This window comes from Macrotis lagotis, chromosome X (genome assembly GCF_037893015.1).
Source record: "Macrotis lagotis isolate mMagLag1 chromosome X, bilby.v1.9.chrom.fasta, whole genome shotgun sequence".
NCBI lineage: Eukaryota > Metazoa > Chordata > Mammalia > Peramelemorphia > Peramelidae > Macrotis > Macrotis lagotis.
In genome coordinates, this window is record NC_133666.1 from 504,713,514 (window position 1) to 504,740,679 (window position 27,166).

The following is a 27,166-nucleotide window of genomic DNA, read 5'->3' on the forward strand; positions in this document are numbered from 1 at the left end:
CTTTGTGCTTGGTGCTCCCCGGGGTGCAGCTCAGGAGACTCCCCCGCTGCTGTGAGCTGTGGCTCCCAGTGACCTGGGGCTGCCTCAGGGAGGCTGAAGTTCTTTCGCTCTGGCGTGCCACCCCTCTGGCTGGCCGCCCCTCTGACCCCAGGGAGCAGAGCCTTTCTGCTCTTTTCCAGGTTACCTTGAGTAGGAGAACTGCCTCTCTGGGTCCCTTTGTGGGTTCTGTCTCTCAAAAGTTTAGTTACAGTCCTTAGCTTATGAGTTTTATCAGAGAGCTCCTAAGACTCAATCCCTTCTTGTTGCCATCTTGGCTCCGCCCCTCCTACTTTTTTAATTTTTTATTTTGTTCTAATACTTCTGTCTCATAGAGTTATTGATTTCAGATTGGACTACTCTAATTTTAGGGAGCCTGTTATTTGCATGAGATATCCCACTTTCTGTTCTAAGTTATTTATTCTCTTTCCAATTATTTTTCTCCAGAATTTTAATTTCATTTAAAAAATATTCTACTTCATTTCTTCTCAATATTAATGTTATTCCTATTAGAAAAAATCCATGTTTTTCTTTTAGTTTTTGTTTATAGCGTTACTTATTCTTAAGGGGGAAGGTAGATTTTTATATCTACAATAATACTGGTTGATATTTTCTTTGATTTACTCATCTCATTTTAGTTTCAGAACTGGGTTTTAGGCTGGGGCCAGACTCTGCCATATGATGTATCTTTGGATGAATTGATCTCTCCCTGAGTCATCTGGGTTCCTATATGGACTTCCAGTTCTTAGGGTTGCTCTCATGATCTTTGAAATTCAGAATTCTGGATCTTCAGGATCCTATCAGCTGACTGGGGAAAGAATTTTAGGGATTTTTAAGCCCCTGGACCTGAGGTATTCTGGTGTGAACTGCATAGCATTGTATTGATTACTGCAGCTCCTTTGGGCTTCCAGGGTCTTGAGCCTAAAGCTTTCTGATCATCCTGGGATTCTCTGACCTGCCCAGAGTTTCCTTAAGGAGTCTTCTGATCACAAAATACATTAGACTACATATTTCTCCCTAGAGGCTAATGACTTGTTTATCTATGTGATACTTGCTTTGATGCAATACCTTGATTTTGTATGCACTCCTATTTTTTATGTACTATTAGAATAGAAAAAAATCACTTGGTATAGTTTCATATTGCATTTCTTGATCGTTAACTGAATTTAGGTTTGGCATAAATTTAGCATGTGAGAACTGTTTGGTTGGTCTCCCATTTTGGCAATCATCTTCCTTTCCATTTAGGATTTAAATGGGGCTTTCAAGAATTAGACTAATTATTCTGTGCTGAAAATAATAGGCTTTTTTGACATGAATAAGAGAAGTCTATATGGTTTAGACAGAGACATTCAGGTTGGGAACATAAAGGAAAAACAGCACAGCAAAGGAAGGACACCCAGAATAACACCCATACCCTGAGAAATTAAAACAATAGTTTCCAATACTGGAATGGCAAAGACAATGAAAGGATATAAAAAGATCTTCAGTCTAGAGCAGAAGAAAAAGGAGTTCACAATGGTCCTTTAAGATGCTTCTCCTTGGACTTAATACATCATTCTACCACTTTCTTTGAAATAAGTAAACTTCTAGTGACATCATATATATTGGAGTTCAAGGATGTTGAAGAGGGTTAGGGTTTGGTTTTGTAGGGGGAGGCCTACTTAGGCATTTCTGAATAATTTTTTATCTCTGATTTCATAGGCTGGAAAATCATAATTAGTACACTAGTATGGAAATTGATGTTTCATGCATAGAAGTTTTCAGGCAAACAAGAATCTCAAAAAAGCTGGTGGGGGGGGGTGTGATGGGGAGGGACCAGGCAATAGAAAGGGATTTATCTAAACCAGAGATGGCCTGTTATTAGAAAGACTAGGCCTTCAAAACACCTATCCACTTAACAAGGTTGTTGGTATAATCAAATCAGTTCTGTGAAATCCCACTATAAAAATAAAGAGCAATATAAATGGGAGTTATTGGAGAGGAAGCATAGCATGGAGACATGGTTAGCAAGCCAACCTTGGGAAGCCAGGAAGACTTGGATTTGGGGCAGCTAGATGGCACGGTGGATAGAGCATTTTTGGCCTAGGAAGACCTGAGTTCAAATGTGACCTCAGACACTTAATAATTAACTGTGTGACCCTGGGCAAGTCAATTTAACCCCATTGCCTTACCAAAAAAAGACCTGGGTTCAAGTTCTTCCTCTGACATCCTCAGAGGCTATCTAGCTCTAGCCAACTGTCAACAAGAATCCCCTCTTCAACATTTTTGATTAAGGGAGGTCTTCCTAAATCTATTCAAATGCTCTTTCGAGTATACTTTGACAAATTTTTCCTAGGACTTTACTTCTTTCTACAGCTCCTGGAGAAGTGAAAGATACTCACTTGACTTGGCTATTGGTGATATGTCTATGGAAGGGAATAATAGAATGTGAAGGGGGAAGTAGAGAAAATTTGAAAGGGGAACTGAGGCAATATAAAAATAAGAACAATTACCCAATTGAAAAATTGCCAAAGGTCTAAACAGTTTTCTGAAGAAAAAACAAAGCTATCTACAATCATGAAAAAGTGCTCTAAATCACTATTGATTAGAGAAAGGCAAATAAAAACAATTCTGAGGTACTACCAAATGCTGGAGAGGATGTGAAAAAATAGGAACACTGATGTCTTGTTGGTAGAGTTGTTTATTCTAAAGAACAATTTGGAACAGTAGCCAAAGGACTATGAAACTATGCCCACCACCATTAGGTCTGTATCCCAAAGTAATCAAAGAAAAAGGAAAAGGGCCTATTTATGCAAAAATATATTTATAGTGGCTCTTTTTTTGTGGTACGAAAGAATTAGAAATTGAGGGGATGCTCACTAATTGGGGAATGACTAAACAAGTTGTAGCATATGACGAAGATAATATACTATTGTACTGTGGGAAATGGTGAGGGGAGTAGTTTCAGAAAAACATGGTTCATATTCGATATATATTCATTTGATACAAAGTGAAGTGAGAAGAACTAGGAGATCACTGACCATAATAACAACAGTACTGTAATGATAATGAACTATGAAAGACTTGGTTATTCCAATCAATGACAAGATCCAAGACAATTCTAAAGGACTCATGATGAAAACATGTTATCTTCCTCTAATGAGAGAACTGATGAACTCTGAGTGCAATTGAAGTATAATTTTCCTACTCATTTTTCTTGTTTTTTTGATGATATGGCTGATATGGGTATATGTTCCACATGATACCACATGTATAATTAATTGATATCATATTGCTTGCCCTTTCAGTGGGTGGGAGAGAGTTAGGAGGAATGGAGAGAATTTAAAATTCAAATTTTAAAATGAAAATATTTAAAATAAATAAATAATAAAAAATTTTAAAAAATAAATGAATAGATGAATTGATTGCTATGTTAATGGATTACTTTTATAGTATTTAGTAGCCTTAAAAGGGAAAGACCAAAGTAATCATCCTTACTAATTAAATCTGTACATTCCTTAAAAATAAAAATGAAACTTTTAAAACTTCCTCATTGGTGATATATATCTACTATTTTCAAAGAGTTTTTCTCCCCCATTAATTCTTGTGTTTTTTTAATTGCTGCTTTGATTCTAGTCATTGAAAAGGATGAAAATAATGGACTTTCGCTAATAGAACTGAATCCTCCTAACCCTTGGGATACAGACCCTCATCCTCCTGAAGACTTAGCTTTTGGAGAGGTACAGGTAATGATGATGATGATGACAAAATTTTCTATTGTGTTTTAAAGGTTGCAAAGTGCTTTCCATTTCCACAATCCTTCTCTAAAGTATTAGGCTCAGAAAACTTTAGAATTTAAACCTAGTTCTTCCTAACTTCATATCCTTCACTCTGCTTTACCATTCTGACTTTCTTTAGATCCAGATTTATTAAATTCAGCAATATTCTATAAGCATATAAGACTTGCCAAGGTGTGTGTGTGTGTGTCTGTGTGTGTGTGTGTGTGTGTGTGTGTGTGTGTGTGATGATCAGGGGCAGAATAATAAATTTAGAGAAGGCACAGTCTCCTGTCCAAATGTATGAATAATTATCATGTGGGAGAATATAAACAGGGACACAAATAAAACTTGTTCAAGACTCTAACATCTACTTTCATTCCGTCATCAAGTTTAGTAAACAACATCCCTAGTCACTAACTTGATCCTATTCCCAAATAAAAATCAGCTTCTGGGAATTCATATGTTAATCTAGATGATTACATTCTCCACTCAATGCAGGCCAAAGTTTCAACAAGTGTGAATCTTCCTGTGTTTCTCAGAGAGCATACAACCTTTTTTCTTCAACTCCATTTCTTTCCGTTATGGCTTGAGTTATAAGCCTATACAATGTACTAGTATAGATTTACCCATCAGAATAGCTCTGAACTCCCTTTTAGCCTAGAAATTCTCTTTCCTCCCTAAATCTGTTAAATTTCATTAATCCTGTTATATTACAGGTTAATTACATCAACAAACAAATAAATAGGTGTAACCATATTCAATATTTTGATCTCTTTGGCACATAACTAGTAAAGGGAATAAAATAATAATTAATTCACTATCTACTCATGCCTCCAACTTCTCCATGATTTAGGCAGACTTAAACTACTTTATCACCTGGTTCCAAATTTAAGAGATGTAGGATATAGTGATTCTCATCCCTAGGTTAAAGCTTCAGATCCTGAATTTGAATGACTGTGGCACTGAGACATAGTTTTTTATCAAAACTTTTGACATTGGCAGAAGCTTCTGTGATTATTTTGTTTTTCTGCTGGTGGCTCACTAATCCAAAGACATCATAGTCTTATTGATATGATGCAATATATGATCTTACCAATAGTGTTACTTTTATATTTTTAAAGACATTTACCTTATTAGAACAAAATACAATTAAAGACTACCATCCAGTGAAGTGTTTTCTATAGTTATTTGTTGTGTAAATTGTGCCACATTGAATAGCAGACACTTTGGAATTATCTTTGTTCAAGATTCTTCTAATCATGGGTATCCCCAAGGCCCTCTTCGGCTACTCTTTTCCTCTTCTTCCATATGATTTTGCTTGCTAATCTCACTATCTCCCATTGATCCAATTGTTATTTCTGTGCTGATGAATCTCATGTTTGTCCTGCCATAATCCCTTTCCTAAACTCCTAACTCATATCTCTAATTGACTACTAAACCATCTCAAAGTGGATGTCTCATAGACATTTTTAACTCATTGTCTTTCCTCCCAGATCCTCTCCCATCATAACTTCCCTTTTACTGTCAATCAATCAGACAGATAATTAAAGTCAATTATGTACTAGGCATGGTCCTTAGCTCAAGGGAGACAAAGAAATGTAAAAGACAATCCTTTTTCTCAAGGTGTTCACCCTCTAATGGAGTATTGTCTGATGCAAACAGGAATGGACCAACAACCTATCTACAGGATAAAGTAGGGCTAATCAACAGAGGAAGGACAGTGAATTATCTGGGATCAGGAAAGGCTTAGCATAGAATGTAGGATTTTAGCTGGAACTGAAGGAAACAAGGGAAAGCAGAAGGCAGAGAAGGAGATCATTCCAGGCATGGGAGAAGGCCAATGAAAATGCCCAGCCTTGAGTGACCAAGTGTTTTGTGTGAGGATCAGCAAGGAAGTCAGTGTCATTGAATCAAAGAGCATTTGGTGTTGTTAGTCCTGGTTCTTAGGTACAAGGTATAAGAAGACTGGAAGGTGGGGAATAGGGTGGGGGAGACTAGTGTTTGAAGAACTTTGAGTATCAAATAGAGAATTATGTATTTGATCCTGGGATCATTGGAATTTATTGAGTAGGAGAATGACTTAGAGGTATACTTTAATAACAATCACTTTGAGGCAGTACAGTGGATAAAGCAACAGTTGTGTAGTCAGGAGGTCTTGAGATCAAATTTGGCTTTAAACACCAGATGCTTACTAGCTGTGTGATCCTGGGGAAGTCACTTAACCCCAATTGCTTTGCCAAAAAATAAAAAATAAAAATAAGAAAGATAACTTTGATATCTGAGTAGAGGAAAGGCTAGAGTTTGATACCTAAATCAGAAACACATGAATGATTTTTTTTTCTGTGTGTTCAGTCTTGACTGATAAGACTTTTCTTGGGATTCCATTTTGGTTTCCCAAGATGTTAATTTTTTTATATAAAAACTCCTCTAGGGGTGGCTAGGTGGTGCAGTGGATAAAGCACCGGCCCTGGAGTCAGGAGTACCTAGGTTCAAATCTAGTCTCAGACACTTAATAATTACCTAGCTGTGTGGCCTTGGGCAAGCCACTTAACCCCATTTGCCTTGCAAAAACCTAAAAAAAAAAACTCCTCTAACTTGACTTCTAAGGTTTCATTAGATCATACAAAGAAACATTGTTCACTATCTTGCCACTTATAACAAACTCAAAGTGATTCATTTATTGATGAGCAGCAAAAGTTAATCATTTTCATGTCTATTTTCTTTGTCTTTTAATTTTTTTCTAGATAACATACCTCACCCATGCCTGCATGGATCTCAAGTTAGGAGACAAGAAAATGATATTTGACCCTTGGTTAACTGGTCCTGCCTTTGCCAGAGGATGGTGGCTGCTTCATGAGCCTCCATCAGATTGGCTGGAGAGGCTTTGCCAAGCAGATCTCCTTTACATCAGTCACATGCATTCTGATCACTTGAGGTAATCCAGGAAACCAGCAGAAGAGTTAACTTGTTCTTTGCATTTTGAAAATAAATCAAACCTTAAACATTTTTTCCAATTATTTATGTAGCTGTTGCACAATTCCAGTGGTATTCATCTTGGATGAAATGTAGCCCACAATAATGATATCATATATATATGTACATATATATATATATGTATATATAGCACCATTATGTATTTTCACAATGATTTTACATATGTTTTCCCTCTGAGAGAAGGGGTTTGAGAGGAAGGAAAAGCTAGATGATGCAGTGAATAGAGCAGTGACCTTAGAATCAGGAGGATGGGAGTTCGAATCCAGCCTCTAACACTTACTAGTTGTGTGACCTTGGGTGGGTCACTTAACCCTGATTGCCTTGCATCCAGGACCTAATTCACATCTGGTTACTAGAAGATGGTTCTGGAGGAGAAAGTAAGGCTGGTGACTTAGCTCAACACCCTTCACTCAAATCCAATTCATGTGCTTGTCACGACATCATCTCCCTGATGTTGTAGTTGTCTTCAAAAATGAAGGACAAACATTATTACCTCTTGACTCAGAGAACTTGATAGTTACAACTTGTGTAACTTTGAGCAAATCGCTTAATCTTTCTGGATCAGTGAAAATAATTTTGATACCCTACTCAGTTTACTCAGATCATTGTGATTTAATGGGTTTCAAGGATTATATTATTTGCTATTGATTTAAAAGGACAGATTTATGCTGTATTGGGTCTTTTATAAGGATTATATTAGTTTGTATTTTTGTTTTAGTACTGCTTTCCCACTCAAATGTTCTACAAAGCTTATAGAAAATCCCTATTGACCAAACACTAGTTGCCTACTGATGCATGGAGGGCTCAAGAACTGATTAATAGGATCTTTTGGCCCATGGGGAGATGTTGCTGACACAGTCTTATAACTTCTGGGAAGCCCTTGAATATGTTCATAAGCCTATAGTGACCTATAGTGGTTAGCCAATATTTGATGGCTGAAGTGACAAATGGAAGGGATAACTGGATCATGGACTAGGAGAAACAAAGTGAGTAGGCAGTACTGGATAAGTGAATTTGTAGTTTAGGTAGGAAGGTGTGGATTGCCAGTTAAAGGCAATTGAGCAGATTATGGTGGCCTATCCTGAGAAAGGATGTTAGGAAGTTGTTTAGTCTTTTTTCAGTGGGTGTTCAACTCTTGGGTTTTTTTGTTTGGTTGGGCTTTTATTTAGGGTTTTTGCAAGGCAATGGGGTTAAGTGGCTTGCCCAAGGCCACACAGCTAGGTAATTATTAAGTGTCTGAGACCGGATTTGAACCCAGGTACTCCTGACTCCAGGGTCAGTGCTTTATCCACTGTGCCACCTAGCCGCCCCAGTGGTGTCCAACTCTTCAAGATCCTATTTGGGGAAAAAATATTGGAGTGGTTTGCCATTTTCTTCTCTAGCTCATTTTACAGATGAGGAAGCTAAGGCAAAGAGGATTAAATGACTTGCCTAGGATCACACATCTCATCTATTCCTCATCTGTAAAATGGGAATAATAACAGCAGTTACTTATTTTGATTGTTGTGAGGAATTTGTATTTGATGACCATAAAAAGAATCAAATGAAATAGCACTAGATGCTTACTTTTAAAGTGCTTAGCATAGTATTTAACACATAGTTAGCTCTATATTGTTAGCTGGTTCTGGAATCAGGAAGACTCATATTCCTGAGTTCAAATATGACTTTGGAAACTTACTAGCATTGATTTGCATAAAGCCAAATGACATGCCTTTCATGTTTGCAGAAGAAAAAAGGCAAATTAAATAGCATTCGAAATCTAGAGAGATCTTTTTCGATTTATTACTTATTTATTTTAAGAATATTTTAGGGGCAGCTAGGTGGCGTAGTGGATAGAGCACTGGCCCTGGAGTCAGGAGTACCTGGGTTCAAATCCGGTCTCAGACACTTAATAATTACCTAGCTGTGTGGTCTTGGGCAAGCCACTTAACCCCATTTGCCTTGCAAAAGCCTAAAGAAAAAAAAGAATATTTTAGAAACTTTTGAGTTCTAATTCTCTCCATCCCTCCCCTCCCCTCCCCCACTCATGGAGAAGACAAGCAATATATCAATTATACATGCAAAATCATGCAAAATATATTTTCATATTAGTCATATTACAAAAAAGCATGGAAAATAAAGAAATTGTACTTCAGTTTTCCTTCAGAGTTCATCAGTTTTCTGGAGTATATAGCATTTTTTCATCACGAGTCCTTGGGATCATTGTACTGATCAGATCAATCTTGTACAGTTGATCATCATTACAATATTTCTATGACCTTGCACAATGATCTCCTAGTTCTTCTCACAGTTCATATAGGCCTTGTCATGTTTTTCTGAAACTACCCCCCCCAACATTTCTTTTTTTTTTTGCAAGGCAATGAGGTTAAGTGACCTGCCCAAGGTCACTCAGTTAGGTAATTTGAACTCAGGTCCTCCTGACTCTAGGTTGAGTGCTCTATCCACTACTCCACCTAGCTGTCTCATCTTCTCATCATTTCTTATAGCACAGGGGTGAGGAACAGTTTTTCTGCCAAGGATCATTGAATATTTAATAACATTCAAGGGCTATATTTCATCAAATATTTAATTAATTCACTCCTAAAATGTTACTAGATTTATTAATTTCAAGTTCTGCCTGTGGTTGCCTTGGCACCACAGCCTAATATGGCTGTATGCCACAGCTTGTTCAGCCATTCCCCAATTGATGAGCATCCCCTTTGATTTCCAATTCTTTGACACTACGAAAAGAAGTTTTAAATATTTTTGCATAAGGTCTTTTCCTGTTTCTTTGATCGCTTTGGACTACAGATTTAGTAGTATCACTGAATCAATCACAGTTTGATAATCTTATGGGCATAACCTCAAATTGTTTTCCAGAAAGCTTAGACCAGTTCACTATTCCACCAATAGTTCATGAATGAGCTTATTTTTCCCTCCAGCATTTGTCTTTTCTGAGAGTTGTGGAGTGGTACCTCAGAGTTGCTTTCAATTGCCTTTCTCAGTTTTTTATTTACTTTTATCTAATCAATAGTGACTTATTACTTTTTAAAAATATGACTACAGATAGTTTTGATTTCTTCTTTGAAAAACTGCCTGTTTATATCCTTTGACGATTTATCAATTGGAGGTTGGCTCTAATTTTTATAAATCTGATTTAATTCTATACTTGATATTTATCTGAGAAACTTGCTGTAAAATTTTTTGATATTGCTTCATTGTCTATGTTTTTAGCAAAAGGTAGTTTCCCTGATTATTTTCTTTTAAACTAGGTTTATTTTTGCATTTGCTTTTCTGAGATCAGGATTGCTATTTCAGATTTTTTTAAAAAAAATTTAAGTGGGGGCAGCTAGGTGACAGAGTGGATAGAGCACTGGCCTTTGAATCAGGAGTACCTGAGTTCAAATGTGACCTCAGACACTTAATAATTACCCAGCCATATGGCCTTGGGCAAGCCACTTAACCCCATTGCCTTGAAAAATCTAAAAAAAAAAATTTAAGTGAAGCATATAAAATTGTACACTAGTCCTTTATTCTGACTCTTTTTTGTGGCTTTCTGCCTTGGTTGAGTCTCTTATAAACAACATGTTGTTTCTGATCCATTCTACTACTTGTTTCATTTTATAGATGAGCTCAGCTCTTTTACATTCATAGTTATGGTTACTGGGTTCCCCCCCCCCCATTCTTGTTTCCTCTCTCTCTCTCTCTCTCTCTCTCTCTCTCTCTCTCTCTCTTTCTCTCTCTCTCTCTCTCTCTCTCTCTCTCTCTCTCTCTCTCTCTCTCTCCCTCTCTCTCTCTCTCTCCCCTATCCCTCCTCAAAAGTCTGTTTTGCTTCTAACCATTTCCTCCCATAATGTTTTCCCTTTTACCTACTCCACTACTGTTGGGTTTTTTTTTAATGAAAGCTATGAATAAGATCAGGTAAACTCAAAGAGGAGGACCAGAAAAAAGATGGATCTGGTCTTATAAAGAACATTTGAGGTCAAGATCTATCCATTTGTCCAAGCCTAAACTTCTTTCTAATCCACCCTGATAAAAAAGGAATCCTACATTTTCTGTACTAAGTTATAGACATAAAGAAACTCGTTGAAGAAATTGACCTTGCCATTTTTTTGTTGCTTTAAAACTTAGGGGAAAAAAATCTAGTGACCTTGATGGACCAACAAGTTATTTCATGAAGTAACAGTATGACATGAAAATCGAAATATTTATGCGATCTTATATTGCATTAAGAATTATAGGGTCAGGGGTGGCTAGGTGGCGCAGTGGACAAAGCATTGGGCCCTGGAGTCAGGAGTACCTGGGTTCAAATCCGGTCTCAGACATTTAATAATTACCTAGCTGTATGGCCTTGGGCAAGCCACTTAACCCCATTTGCCTTGCAAAAAACTAAAAATAAAAGAATTATAGGGTCCAGATCAAGGCACGTAATAATTTCACTTTGACTGGAGTACTATGTTCCTTTCTGGACACCATATTTTAGCAAGGACATAGACATCCTGAAAATCTAGAAGAGGTAGACCAGAAAGGTGATGATAGGGATGGAAAAGTTACATGGGGAAATCAACTGAAGGAACTGGGAATGTTTAACATAGAGAATAAAAGATTAAGGGAGGGGGCAATGATAGATATTGGGAGATAGATTAAGTAATGATAGATATTGCTAAGTCTAAGATAAGTTGTCATATGGGAAAGATAGGATGTATTCTGGGGAAAAGAGAAAACTAATAGCAAAAAAAGTGGAAGCTTCCATGTCTCTGATCTAGGTGTAATATAAGTACACATAAGAGCTGTTCAACAGAGCAACAGATTGACTGGATTTTGTGACCATATCAGTTTACAAAACCAACACTTGCTGTTAGTATTGGTGAAAGCAGTACTTATATTGTTGAAATTAAGATATTTTGGATGGAAATATTTGTTAAATAATGTGGGTCAACCACTGTGCTAAGTGCTTTAAAACTATTTATTATTTTATTTAATCTTTACAATAATCCTGGAAAATAGCTGCTGTTATTATCCCTGTTTTAAAGTTGAGGAAACAGAGGAAATCAGAGGTTAAGTGACCCATACAGCCAATAAATATCTTAGAACTTAGATCTTCCAGAAGTCTTCTCCACTGTGTCAATAGCAATTTTAAAGTATTTTACCAGTTTTGAAGAAAATTGCAGACAGATTACAATTCTGACACCTATTTTAATCTTGTTGGCTCCTACTTGATCAAGATAGATTCTTTGTATTAAAAAGTCTTTGCTTTTCAAAAAAATTTGGAAAAATATCTAGACATGTAGGATTACTTGAGACAGTCCTATCCAAAGTCCACACGACTTTTCTCAATGTCTTATTTTTGTTATGACTGTTCCCCACAGAAACCAATTTTAGAATTATGTAATAGATGATTTCATAACTCATCGGCAATATAATAATGTATTGCAGTAAAGTTTAACTAATTTTTGTAAGGATGAAGATACTGTTACATGATAAGGGAAAGTAGAAAGAAAGAAAATTGTTGTATAACACAGTTGCCCTGAGAAAGTGTCAAAGGTGATAAAGTGTAATCTGGACAGAATTAGATGGAAATATATCTAGACTTTCAGATCAGTACATTGTAGATTTTTCCTTGCTTTGTCTCCAACAAAGTAATATAGATTCCATTTGTCAGTGGGATCAAATGCTTATTTTTAGTGGTATCATCATTAGATCATAGCCTGCATATTGGACCTTAGTCCAAACCAATAGGAAGCTGTTGATTTTGTAAAGCATATTAAATTTCCCACTCCCAAAATGAAGCAAAAGTTATGGAGGAAAAAAAGAAAGCAAACTGTATTTAAGGGATGAAAATTTATCATTTGAAAGTTAATTTTGTTAGAAGAATCTGTAAATGAATTTCACTGATGTTCATTGTGGCTAGTGCTATTTTGGTGTCTCCTGAGGACTGGAAAAATTTTGAAAAGTCTCTATTATAGAAACATTTCAGGGAAATGAAATGTTAATGTTGTATATTAAATATATGAAAGAAGATTTGGGGTAGGGAAAGGATGCCTGAAACTATGATACTATCAAGGTGTGGAATTCCCTAGCAGAAAAGAAAACATCCATTAATGCAGGTCAACAAATATTTTTGGACTTCTCCTTTTAGCAGTTTACCAGACCTCTCAGAGGCTAAGTGACTTGTCCAGGGTCACATAGCATATATGTATCAGTGGCAAAACTTGAACCTAGGGCTTCTGTACTTTAGGGAGGCACTTTATACCTATGCCATACTACCAAATATTAAATAAGAGAAACATGGACACTAATAAATAATATTAGTTAAGTTAGTAAAAAAGGAAATCATAATTCAAAATAGATTTCAATCCACACAGTTTATTGAAAATCTCAGAGCCACTTGAATTGAAGCACATTTGATATGGAAGGCATTGTTCTGGTCATCTATCAAAAGTATTTTAATACACAAGAATTAAATTGGAAATTAAAGGACCATTTGAAGGACCTTTACTCTCTTGAGGTCTTTGTTTTTAAAAAATTGAGTAACTTTATCTCCTTGACTTTATTTGATGTTAAGATTTTGCAGAGAAAGAATTCTTTGATAGCAGAGTTGGTCACATTGTGGTCAACCAGTAAATATTTTCAGACTGAATGACTTGTATTTGAATTATTACAAATTCTGATTTGGTGAAGTTCAGATGAAGTTCAAAGGACTATAGATTTAGAGCTGAAAAGGATTTTGGGAGTTATCTACTCCAATTTCTTTTTTTACACATGAAGAGATTGAGTCCTAGAGAGATGAGGTAAATTGATCAGGTTCATACAGGCAGTAAGTGGCAGGGCTGGGATTCAAACTCAGGTTCTATGACTCCATGTTCAGCCTTCTTGTCATTGTTCTATGTTGATTTCCCAAGTTTGACTGTGTTTCTGGTTAATAATATTGACTTTACAATGAAGCCAAAAGATAAATACAGATCCTGTAAAAAAAAGTCTCTTCCAGGGGCGGTCAGGTGGCACAGTGGATAGAACACTGGTCCTGGAGTCAGGAGTACCTGAGTTCAAATGTGACCTCAGACAATAATTACCTAGCTGTGTGGCCTTGGACAAGCCACTTAACCCCATTTGCCTTGCAAAAACTTTAAAAAAATGTCTCTTCCAAATGAGACTACCTTATATGTCCTTCAGTCCTAATCCATAGGTGAAAATTACTTCTGCCTTTTGTCCCAAAAGACCTCTACTGCTTATAGCAGAAAGAAAAATGAAAACTGGGGTGATCTCCATCAGTAGTACTGTAATAAGAGCCAGCTTATATTGTCTGTGAACCTGACACACGAATTCAAACACAGATGATTTCTAAGAGTGGCATCTTCTTCCTGAAAACTCTCCTTATTCCATTCCATATGTTTAGGTATGACTGGTTCTTCTGAAAAATGGAGAAAAATCAATTTTTATAATACCTATCTTCTGTAATAATAGTCACAAAGAAATATTCTGTTTCTTATGATGTAATTTCTGTTTTTAAGTCTTACTTTTTCCTCCTCCTGAACCTAGTTATCCTACTCTGAAGAAGCTTGCTGACCGAAGACCAAACATCCCTATTTTTGTTGGAAACACGGAAAGGCCTGTGTTTTGGAATCTGAGACAAAGTGGTGTGCCATTGACCAACATTCATTTGGTGCCATTTGGGATTTGGCAGAAGGTCAGACATTTGGCTGCTTTTAGTAATTTTAGTAATGCTTTTCAGAGGTTTACCATGAGGCAATACCATCATTTTAGAATACACTGAATTAAGAAGGCAAATATAAATTTTCATTTGCTTCATGTTGTATAGAAATAGTCTCAAAGTCAGGTTCAGTCTTGGGTGGAATCATATTAAATTAAGGCTTATCAAAGATGAGTTTCCTTTTTCCAAAACTGGACAATAGAAATTATTCAAAATTTAAAGGACTTACTGACTCATCTTTTCCTCAATTGTCAGTCCTTTGAACTATGTCTCCTTCTTTGTGAGATTAATTTTTTTTGTAATTACTTTTTTGCACTAAATAAAATACTACTATATTTTATTTTTCCAATTTTATATAAAGTTAATTTTAACATTTATTTTTGTAAGATTTTAAGTTCCAAATTTTTTCCTCTCTCCCCCCCAAAAGAGCAAGCAATCTGTTATAGGTTATACACGTACAAACATGTTTAATATATTTCCACATTAGTCATGTTGTAAAAAAAAGAATCAGACAAAATGAAAAAAAAAGAGAAAGAAAAAACAAAACAAAGTGGAAATAGTATGCTTCAATATGCATTCAGACTTCATAGTTCTTTTTCTGAATGTGGTTAGCCATTTCCAACATGAGTCTTTTGGTATTGTCTTAGATCATTATATTCCTGAGAAGAGCTAGGTCTTTCATAATTGATCATTGAACAATGTTGCTGTTACTGCATATAATGTTCTTCTGGTTCTGCTCACTTCACTTAATATGTGCAAGTCTTTCAAAGTTTTTCTGAAATCTATCTGCTTATCATTTATTCATTTATTCATTCATTCATTCATTTTTGTTTTTTTACATGACAATGGGGTTAAGTGACTTGCTCAAGGTCACACAGCTAAGTAAATATTGTCTGAGGTTAGATTTGAACTCAGGTACTCCTGACTCCAGGGCCAATGCCCACCTTGCATCATTTTTTAAATAGAAAATTATTCTATTCTATCCATTTACCCCAATTTGTTCAGTCATTCCTCAACTGATATCATCCCCACAATTTCCAAGTCTTTGCCACCACAAGAAAAGCTACTATAAATGTTTTGTAGATATGGATCTTTTCCCCCTTTTTATGATCTCTTTGAGATACATTAATCTAAGTTGTAGTATTGCTGAATCAAAGGGTATCCCCTGTTTTATAGCCCTTTGAGCATAGTTATAAATTGTTCTCCAGAGTCTGGGTGACCCCTGGGGTGTGGGATATGGTCAGACCTTGGCAGACTGGGGACTCAACTGCACTAGAGACCCTGTGGGGCAGATGGTGATGCATGTAGAACTTCTTTGGACCAAGAGAAAGATGTGGGTTTGCTTGGAAGACAATCTTATTCCTCACTCATAAAGAACTCTTCTGAGCTGCTATTACTGAATTTGGAATGATACTTCATATGCTCATCTAATGGAGGATTAGCTAGATCTCAAATAAAACATTGCTCATAGGAAAATATCATAATATACAAAATGTCATCTAACAGGACTCAGAATCCACATGGACAAAAGCAGATTGGTCTTGACCAGATCTGGGATGATCTCAGAGCTGGAATCCAACAAATTTATTATCAGACAAAGAATGGTGAAGTCCAGATATATGGAACTCTACACTCATGTTTATAACCATTGTACTAGTGTATACCTGTTCAACAAAATTTGAGGACCTGGAGTGCTCCCTTCTAAATCAAAGAAGGGTCAAACACCTGGAGGAGCTCAGTTTGTTGGTTTGGAATTATACAAGTGACTAAAAGAATTTCAGAAGAATTATTTGACAAACCTTCTTAAGGATGGAGAAGATTTGATGGATGAAAGTGTACTGAAATTCTGTACTAAACAATGGGAAGATTATTGATTTTCAAGCAAAGTGCTGAATGGAATTTGTGCCTACCTCAATTGACATTGGGTTTGCTGTGAGTGTAATGAAAGATGAAAAGGAATATATGAAATAAATCTATCTATTCACTTGTATTGGTGACTTGGAGGAATTGTTTATTCAGTACATTAAACAAAAAAATTCTGTTTTGAAACTGATAGAAAAGGAAAGAAATAGTGAAACCATCAGTATAAGACTAAGTATATAATCATATGTGGAACTTAGGCTTAATGAAGATGATGCCTCTACCAAAGGACACACACTTACAGTATATAAGAATCCTTTGAATCACCATTCTTGGTTGATACAGAAAGGTTTTAAATAAGGGAGAGCACTGAGTTTTTGCAACAGAATTATGTTACAGAGTACATGAAAAAGGCAAAAGGTCATCTACTCAAGGAACAGTTGTGACTTCAGGTTTCCCTTCATGAGAACATACAGGATGAGTTAGCATGGAAATGTGAACAAGTGCTCATTGAAAAACATTTGGAGATTTTCCTCACAGAATTTTAGAATTTATTAGATGCTGACAAAAATGAACATTTGGGACACATGTATAATCTTGTATCTCAAATTCAAAATAGCCTTGGAGAATTTAAAAAACTTTTGGAAATGCAAATTCATAATAAGGGTCTAGCTGCAATTGAAAAATGTGGAGAGGCTGCTTTAAATGACCTCAAAATATATGTACAGCCAGTGTTAGATGTTCATAAGAAATATAATGGTTTAGTAATGTCAGACTTCAACAATAATGCTGACTTTGTAGCTACACTTGATAAAGTTTGTGGTGGCTTTATAAATATCAAGGTGGTAACCAAAATGACTCAGTCATCAAGTAAATCCCCCGAGTTGTTGGCCTGATACTGTGATTCCTGGTTGAAGAAAAGCTCCAAGAACCCAGAAGAAGCAAAACTTAATCAAATGATGGTTGTCTTCAAATACATTGAGTATAAAGATGTATTTCAGAGATTTTACACAAAAATGCTGGCAAAAAGACTTGGGCACCAGAATAGTGAAAGTGATGATGCTGAGATCAGTGTGATCTCTAAATTGAAGCAAGTTTATGGTTTTGAATATATGTCCAAGCTTCAGTGAATGTTTCAAGAGAATAGTGTGAGCAAAGACTTGAATGAACAGTTAAAAAAAAACAGCTCACAAACTCAGAATCTCTGGACCTGGATTTCAGTATTTGAATTCTGAGTTCTGGATCATGGCCCTTCTGGCAGTCTTGTGCATTTGTCCTGCCTTCTGTTTTGGAACACAGTTATCAGAGATTTATTGATTTTTATTCTAGTTGCTATAGTGGAAGAAAATTGACTTAGTTGTATCAGATATCTAAAGGGGAGTTGATAACCAACTGTTTTAAAAACAGACACACCATGCAGACATTGACATTCCAGATCTTTTTTTTAATTTTTTTTAAATTTATTTTTTATTCTCATTTTGTACAAATGTTTTTCTTTACATTAATAAAATATACTTGTTTACAAGTAAACAAAATACCCCTCCCCCCATGAATATAGATAGACTTGCTTGGGCAAAAAAGTAAAGGGGGGAGAAAAAAAATAATAGTAATAATTGTAGGTATGGCCAGGTGGTGCAATGGATGAAGCACCAGCCCTGGAGCCACGAGCACCCGAGTCCATATACAGCCTCGTCAACTCAATAATCACTCAGCCATGTGACATGCAAGCCACCCAATCCCCATTGCCCTGCAAAAACCAAAAAGAAGAAAAAAAAAGACCCAAAATAAAATAAAATAGTAATAATAGTAGGGGTGGCTAGGTGGCAGACAGAGCATTGGCCCTTGAGCCAGGAGCACCTGGGTCCGAATCCGGCCCCAGACACCCAATGATCACCCTGCTATGTGACCTCAGGCAGGCCACCCAGCCCCACTTGCCCTGCACCCTCCCCCAAATAATAATAACAAAAAATGTGTTTCAGTCTTTGTTCCAACAGCATCAACTCTGTCATGAGTGGATCACATTCTTTATGATAAGTCCATCACAAAAGTTACTTCCATATTTTTCCAACATTGCCATTGCTGACCGCAACTCCCTCCTTTCTTATTTCTCCACTACCATGTACTATATTTTCTCACTCCTTTCACTCTGACTCTGCTGTAGGGTTGCTGAGTGGTGCAGCATACAGATCCCTGGTCCTGGGGCCAAGAAGCCCTGAGCCCCCATACCACCTCTTAGGCCCAGAATCCACCTGGCCCTATGGTCCTGGGCAGGCCATCCAATCCCAGCCCCTTGCAAGAAGTAAAAAAAGAAAATGTGTTATATCTGACCACTGTCCCCCCATGGTCCATCCTCTACTACTTTATTCACATCCCCACCCCTTCCCCCTGCTCCCCCCTCCTTCTTACTCCAGTTGTCTATACCCCATTGAGTATATTTGCTGTTTCCTCTCCTAGCCATCTCTGATGAGAGCAAAGGTTCCCTCATTCCCCCTTGCCTCCCCCCTTCCATATCATTGCAATAGCTCATTGTAATATAAAAAAAAATCTTATTATGTGAAATAGCTTGGACTATTCCCCCTCTCCTTTTTCTTTCTACCATTCCATTTCCCTTTTTTTCTTATTGACTCCATTTTTACACCATATTTTATCTTCAAATTCAGCTTTCTCCTGTGCTTCAACTATAAAAGCTCCCTCTACCTGCTCTATTAACTGAGATGGTTCATATGAATATTATCAGTATCATTTTTCTATACATGCAGTTCATCCTCATTAAGTCCCTCATATTTCCCCCCTCTCCTCCAATCTCCATGCTTCACCTGAGTCCTGTATCTGAAGATCAAACCTTCTGTTCAGCTCTGGCCATTCCAAAAGGAACCTTTGAAATTCCCCTGGTTCATTGAAAGTCCATCTTTTTCCCTGGAAGAGGACATTCAGCCTTGCTGGGTCTTTCATTCTTGGCTGCATTCTAAGCTCTTTTGCCTTCCAGTATATTGTATTCCAAGCCCTACGAGCTTCCAATATAGCTGCTGCTAAGTCCTGTGTGATCCTGACTGCAGCTCCACGATATTTGAACTGTGTCCTTCTGGCTGCTTGTAATATTTTCTCTTTGACTTGGGAGTTCTGGAACTTGGCTATAATATTCCTGGGGGGTTGGTTTTTGGGGATCTCTTTCTTGGGGGGATTGGTGGATTCTCTCCATTTCTATTTTGCCCTCTGCTTCTAGAATATCAGGTCAATTTTCCTGTAGTAATTCTTTGAAAATGATGTCAAGGCTCTTTTCCTGATCATGACTTTCAGGTATTCCAATAATTTTCAAATTATCTTTCCTAAGTCTGTTTTCCATATCAGTTGTTTTTTCAATGAGATATTTCACATTTTCTTCTAATTTTTCATTTTTTTGGTTTTGAAGTATTGATTCCTGATTTCTGGTAAATTCATCAATCTCCCTGAATTCTATTCTTTGTCTGAAGGATTTATTCTCCTTGGAGAGTTTTCGTATCTCTTTTTCCATCTGCCAATTTTGCTTTTTAAATCATTCTTCTCCTCAATAACTTTTTGAACTGTTTTATCCATTTGACCTAAGCTGTTTTTTAGCATGCTATTTTCTTCAGCATTTTTTTTGGATTTCCTTGACTAAGCTGCTGACTTCATTTTCATGTTTTTCCTGCATCTCTCTCATTTCTTTTCCCAGTTTTTCTTCTAACTCCCTCATTTGATTTTCAAAGTCTTTTTTGAGCTCTATCATAGCCTGAGTCCAATTTCTGTTTTTCTTGGAGTCTTTAGCTGCAGGAGCTTGTGCTTCCTCATCTTCAGACAGTATCCTTCTTGGGCTCATTTGCAAAATATTTCTCAATGGTCTTCCTCTTGTTTCTTTGTTCATTTTCCCAGCCTAAGCCTGTTTTTGGGGGGTGCTTCCTGAGCTTTTGGGACACTCCCACAAGGGTCTCAGTGTGTGAGGCTCTGTCCTCCCTCCTGGTCTGTGAATGACCATAAGCGCCCCACTCTGCCACAGGGCTGAGGTGAGGGGGCGCCTCCTGCTGTTCTGGCGGGGGGCCTAGACTGCAATCAGGTTCTTAATGTGGTCAGAGCCCCAGAGTCCTGTTCCAGGGGCAGAGGACAGAGCTCTGCAATCTGTCTTCACTCCCCTCCCTCAGCTCCATGGGCTCATGCCCTGGGGGCTCCTGCTTACCGGCTCCACCTGCTTCTGTTTCCGGGTCTAGGCTGAAGAAAGACCAGGCTGCTGGCTGTGTGCCCTGAGGGCTGGGCTCCAAGTGCTCTCTCTGGCAGAGGTCCCCTGCTGTTCCCCCACTTTGTGCTTGGTGCTCCCCGGGGTGCAGCTCAGGAGACTTCTCTGCTGCTGTGAGCTGAGGCTCCCAGTGCCTTGGGGCTGCCTCCGGGAGGCTGAAGTTCTTTTGCTCTGGTGGGCCACCCCTCTGGCAGGCCGCCCCTCCGGCCCCAGGGAGCAGAGCCTTTCTGCTCTTTTCCAGGTTACCTTGAGTAGGAGAACTGCCTCACTGGGTCCCTCTGTGTGTGTTCTGTCTCTCGAAAGTTTAGTTAGAGTCCTTAGTTTATGAGTTTTTATCAGAGAGCTCCTAAGACTTGATCCCTTCATGTCGCCATCTTGGCTCCGCCCCCGACATTCCAGATCTAATTACAATACAGCACAGATGATGCCCATACACTATAGCAGTTAACAGTCAGCATGCAAATAAAAATGGATATCTTGGCACAAGTTCTACAGATTTTGTTGAAGTGAAAGCTATGGATTTTGGAAGATGAAAATGCAAATGTTGATGAAGTGGAATTGAAGTCAAATACCTTAATAAAATTATTCCTTGGTTATAAAAATAAGAAATTGAGAGTTAACAGCAATGTGCCAATGAAGACAGAACAGAAACAAGAACAAGAGACTACACACAAAAATACAGAGGAAGTCCAGAAACTATTGATTCAGGTTGCTATTGTGTAGATTATGAAAATGAGAAAGGTCCTAAAATACTAGCTATTGCTTGGAGAAGTTTTAACTCCATTATCCTCAAGATTCAAACCTCGGGTGCCAGTAATTGAGAAAAGCATTGACATTCTCATTGAGAAGAATACATGGAGCATGTTGATGGTGAAAAGGACACCTACAGTTACTTGACTTAACTTTTGTAGCAGTTGTCTGACTGTATGACACTCAGTAAATAGTCAATAGAAACAGTGGAAAGAACTGAACTGGCTTGCAGAAAGGCTGCTGCCATGCAGACTTACCTTGGCTAACCTGAGACCAAGATCCCCATCAGCCAGGTGGCTCAGATTTATACTGTAACTGCTCAGGATCAATATATTTCAAGGATGTAAATATGAACACTAACACCATCTAACCTAACTTATGAACAGAGAGGATTCAAACCTTCGATACTGAGGGTTGCATGCTACTGCATTTAAATCAATACATTGATTATGTGATTAACTGCTGTCTTTATAGGCAGTCTTTTATAAAGTTGGCAGCACTTTGAGACCTAGTCTGAGTGGACCCAGGTGTAATTTTCTATGAACAACCATTTGAATAATGGGTATAGTGTATATAGTGCTTAATGTGTGAAAATAATAACAAATTAAAAGAAAAAAATTGTTCTCCAGAATGGTTGTCAATTCACAGCTCCACAACACAGCATGTGTTCCATTTTTCTCACATCTTTACCCACATTTATCATTTTCCTTTTCTGTCATATTAGTCAATCCCATTGGTATCTCTGGTATCTCAGAGTTATTTTAATTTGCATTTCTCTAATCAATAGAGATTTAGTGCACTTTTTAAAAAATATGACTACAAGATAGCTTTAATTTATTTATTTGACAACTTGCTATTAATATCCTTTGACCATTTATCAATTGGGGATAAAATTACTTTTTTACAATTCCCCACTTTCTATATATTCCTCAACTACTTGTAATCTGGCTTTCATCCAGACAAGTTTATATAATCATTCTGCCAATGGAATTTTTTCAATTATTTTCCTTGATTTCTCTGTAACATTGAATATAATACTTCAACTGCAGGTTCTTTAGTCACTCAATTAACAAACATTTATTAAGTTCTTACTTTATGATAGGCACTATATTAAGCCCAGGCTATACAAAGAAAAAGCAAAGGTAACTCTTGTTATCAAGGGATACAATGTATATAAATACTAATTAATTAATTAAATTTTCTAACTACCTGTAAAGATAGCTTTCAACAATTTTTTTGGTAATCTTTTGATTTTCACATTTATCTCCTTCCCTCCTTTCTATCCCCCTTTCTCTGACAAAGTAATCTAACATAGTTCATACATGTATAACTATGTTAAACATATTTCCATATTAATCATGTTGTGAAAGAAGAATCAGAACCAAAATAAAAAAACATGATTGGAAAAAACCCATAAAATATAAATTTTAAAAATTTAAAAATTGAAAATAGTACATTCAGACTACATAGCTCCTATTCTAGATATAGATGGCATTTTCCATTACAAGCCCATTAGAATTGTTTTTGATTATTGTATTGCTGAGATGTCCTTCCTAGTTGATCATGATATAATGTGTATGATGTTTTTCTGATTCTGCTCACTTCACTTAGAATCAGTTATGCAAGTCTTTCCAGGCTTTTCTGAAGTCCCACCCTTTATGATTTCTTATAGAACAATAGTATTCTATCACATTCATATACCACAATTTGTTCAGCCATTCTCCAATTGATGGGCATCCCCTCAATTTCCAATTCTTTGCCACTACAAAAAGAGCTAATATAAATATTTTTGTATGTGGGGGGTACAATGTATATAAATCAAAATATGCAAGATAAATAAAAAATTGATGGGAGATGACTTTACAGGGGATGGAATCTGTCACTGGGGAGGTAGCAAGAGAACAAGAAAGTAGCCCTGGAGAAAATGATGCTTAAGTTGAGTCTTAAAGGAAATAAGAATGCTAAAGAGTTGGTGGTTGGTAGGAAAAGTATGTTATGCATGGGTAACAGCCAGTGCAAAGGTACAGAGATGAAGAGTTGCATGCAAGGAAATTGGATTGGTATGCTAGGTCATAGTTTATAAAGAAGGAGTAGAATGTAAGAGCATTGGAACAGTAAGAAGGGACCAACTCATGAAGAGCTTGAAAGACCATACAGAGGACTTTATATTTGATCCAGGAGTTAATAGGGAGCCACAGGAATTTAGTGAGAGTGAAAAGTAAGACAATGTTGTCACACCTATATATAAGGAAAATCAACTTGGTAGTTGTGTAGAGAATGGATTGGAAAAGGGTAATATTTGAAGTAGGAAGATCAAATTATAAGGTTAATGAAATAATCCAGGTGAGAGATGATGAGGACTTGAATTAGAATGGTCACTGTGTTAGTGTAGAGAAATGGATGAGTATGAGAGAAATTATAGAGAAAGAAGTTACAAAATTTTGGCAACTGATTGAATTTTTGAAATTAAACAACAGGAAGACCATGAGATTAATATCTAGATTTTGAATCTGGATTACTGGAAGAATGTTAGTGCCCTAACAATAATAGGAAAATTCCAAAAAAGAAATGATCTGAAGGGAAAGATAATAAATTTTGTTCTGTATGTGCTGAGTTTGTGATGTATATAGGATATCTAGTATCCAAAAGGAGATTGGTGATGTGGGACTAAAGCTTAAAAGAGTGATCATAGTATATAAAATCTGAGAACAGTTTCCATAAGATAGTAATTGAATCCAGGGAAGCTGATAACAACACCAAGGGAAAAAATATAGAAATGAAAAAAAGAGGGTCTTGAAGACACAGACTTAATGAACACCAATACTTAGGTGTAACATGGATGAAGATCCAGCAAAAGAGACTAGGAAAAACCAGTCAGGTAGGAAGAGAATACAGAGAGAACAGTTTGACAAAAATCTAGAGAGGAGAAATCATACAAGAAGAAATAGATGGGAACCAAGATGGCAGCTCAAAGGCAGCATTTCCTGGGAACTCCTTCCCCCCAGAACTCCAAAAGCCAACAAATTATGACTCTAGTCAAAATTTAGAGGGGAAGAACCCACAGAAAGGCTGAGTAATACATTTTCCCAGTTCAAGATAAATTAGAAGTTCCATGGGAAAGGTATGTCTCACCAGGACCTGGAGTCTGACAAAAGCCCTGGTTGCAACAAAGCCCAGGAACAGCTTGAAGGGGTGGGGAGAGAATTCTGCTACATCAGAATGAATGTGGAGTGAGGGAGTATAGGTTGCAGAATCTGCAGCAAGAATCTGGAGAAAGCAGCCTGCACCCTCAGAGACAGTAAGGGGGTCAGGGAAGACTGCAGAAGATTTTCTGCTCTCCCTTGGGGTAGAAGTCTGCTGTTTGCCAGATTAGATCCAGGTTGCAGTTTGGGCTTCCATGCTAAGTAGTCAAATAGGACTCCTCCTTACAACTCTAGGGCATATGGAAGTGGGGGAGGGTCATCTACATATCAAAGCACAGGCAAGAGAGCATAAGACCTTGGAGGAATAAATGTCCCAGTGGGGTGTCCCCAAAGGTCCCCCCCCAAAAAAACCCCAAAGCCTTGGAAGTTTGTAAGTTAGTCTTGGGATGAGGAAATGAGTAAACAACAGAAAAAAAAGAAGAATTTGACCATAGAGAATTACTTTAGTCCCATAGAAGATCAATATACATACTCAGATGATGACAAAATTGAAGCTTCCATATCCAAAACCTCCAAGAGAAACAGAAAATGGGCTCAGACTATGGATGAGCTCAAAAAAAGACTTTGAAAAGCAATTAAGGGAGGTGGAAGAAAAATTGGGAGGAGAAATGAGAGTGATGCAAGAAAAATCATGAAAACCAAATCAACAGCTTGGTGAAAGAAATACAAAAAAATACTGAAGAAAATAATATGTTAAAAACCAGTTTAGGGGTGGCTAGGTGGCACAATGAATAGAGCACCAGCCTTGGAGTCAGGAGTACCTGGGTTCAAATTCGACCTCATACACTTAATAATTACCTAGCCCTGTGGCCTTGGGCAAGCCACTTAACCCCATTGCCTTGAAAAAATCTAAAAATCTAAAAAAAAAACAAACAAGCCAGTTTAGACCTAATGGAAAAAGCAAAACAAAAGGCAAATAAAGAGAAGAATGCCTTAAAAAGCAGAATTGGCCAGCTGGAAAAGGAGATAAAAAAGCTCTTTGAAGAAAATAGCTCCTTCAAATGCAGAATGGAATTAAAGGACTTTGTAAGAAATCAGGAAGAAATAAAACTCTTCCAAAAAAGTAAAAAATTAAAGAAAATGAGAAATATCTCATTGGATAAACAACTGACTTTGGAAACAGATCCAGAGGAAATAATTTAAAAATTATTGGGCTATCTGAAAGTCATGATCAGAAGAGCCTAGACTTCATTCTTCAAGAAATAATACAGAAAACTTGCCATCATCTCTGGTTGTTTCAATAGGAAAGTTTGAAATTCCCCTGTTTCAGGGCAGAGTGAAGATGGCAACAGGAGAAGATCCTCGCTTAGATGTTCTCTCCATAATATTTCAAAAATCTTAAAATTATGACTCTAAATTTTCCAGAGACAGAACCCACAGAAAGATCCAGTGAGGCAATTCTCCAAACCAAAGTAACCTGGAAAATAGTGGAAAGACTCCGCTCCATGGAGTTAGAGGAGCATCCAGCCAGAGTGAAAAAACTTAATGCCTCCTGGAGGCAGCCCTAGGGTGCCTGGAAGCCATGGCTCACAGCAGTGGGGGGGGGGGGGGGGGGGGGCGCAGTTTCCTGACCTACACCCTAGGGAATACCAAGCACAATTTAGGGGATCAGTGGGGGAGGGACCTCTGTCAGAGTGACCAGGCCCTCAGGGCAGTTGCCACAGTCAGCATGGTGGCCCTAGCAGCCCAGATCCCGGAAATGGAAAAAGGTTTGGAGCCAGGAAGCAGGAGCCTCCAGGCAACCAAAGCCCATTAAAGGTAGGAGAGATTTCCAAGATTTGTCCTCTGTACCTGAAACAGGACTCTGGGGCTCTGACCACATTCAGATCCTGATCACAGTCTAGGCCCCTCATAGAACAGTGCCCCCCAAGCCCCCCAAGCCCTGTGACAGAAGGGGTGAGCTTGTGGTCATTTACAGACCAGGAGGGAAGTCAAAGCTTCACACACTGAGATCCCTGTGTGTGTGTGTGTGTGGGGGGGGGTGTCCCAATAATACTCAAAAGCTCAGGAAGCACCCCAAAACCAGGACCAGACTAGAGAAATGAGTAAACAGAAAAAAACGAGGAACACCATTGAGAAATACATTGTCTATGAACCCAAGAAGGATCAAAATACTTAATCTGAAGATGAGGAAGTACAAGCTGCTGCATCTAAAGATTCCAAGAAAAATGAAAGTTGAGCTCAGGCTATGACAAGAGTTCAAAAAAGATTTTGAAAATCAAATAAGGGAAATAGAAGAAACATTGAGAAAAGAAATGAGAGAGTTGCAGGAAAAACATGAAAATGAAGTCAGCAGCTTAGTCAAGGAGATGGAAAAAAATGCTGAAGAAAATAACATGTTAAAAACCAGTATAGGTCAAATGGATAAAACGGTTCAAAAAGTTATTGAGGAGAATTTTGCTTTAAAATTTTGCTTTAAAAAGCAAAATTGAGGGGTGTCTAGATAAAGGGGTGTAGTGGATAAAGCACCGGCCCTGGAGTCAGGAGTACCTGGGTTCAAATCTGGTCTCAGACACTTAATAATTACCTAGATGCATGGTCTTGGGCAAGCCACTTAACCCCATTTGCCTTGCAAAAACCTAAAAACAACAACAACAACAACAACAAATAAAAAGCAAAATTGGTCATA

The 27,166-nt window shown here is 37.5% G+C and overlaps 1 protein-coding gene and 1 pseudogene across 4 annotated transcripts in view; both read left to right on the plus strand.

Annotated features, from left to right (window-relative positions):
- The window catches only part of LOC141501393 (cytidine monophosphate-N-acetylneuraminic acid hydroxylase), an 80,880-nt gene that overhangs the window by 16,998 nt on the left and 36,716 nt on the right, over positions 1 to 27,166 (plus strand). For all 4 annotated transcript variants that reach the window (XM_074205307.1, XM_074205308.1, XM_074205309.1 and 1 more), the window contains 3 exons: positions 3,652 to 3,761; positions 6,539 to 6,729; positions 14,307 to 14,454. In XM_074205307.1, the coding sequence (XP_074061408.1) occupies positions 3,652 to 3,761; positions 6,539 to 6,729; positions 14,307 to 14,454 (449 nt within the window). The remainder of the gene's footprint in view (positions 1 to 3,651; positions 3,762 to 6,538; positions 6,730 to 14,306; positions 14,455 to 27,166) is intronic.
- On the plus strand, positions 15,971 to 21,486 carry LOC141496839 (cullin-1 pseudogene; annotated as a pseudogene).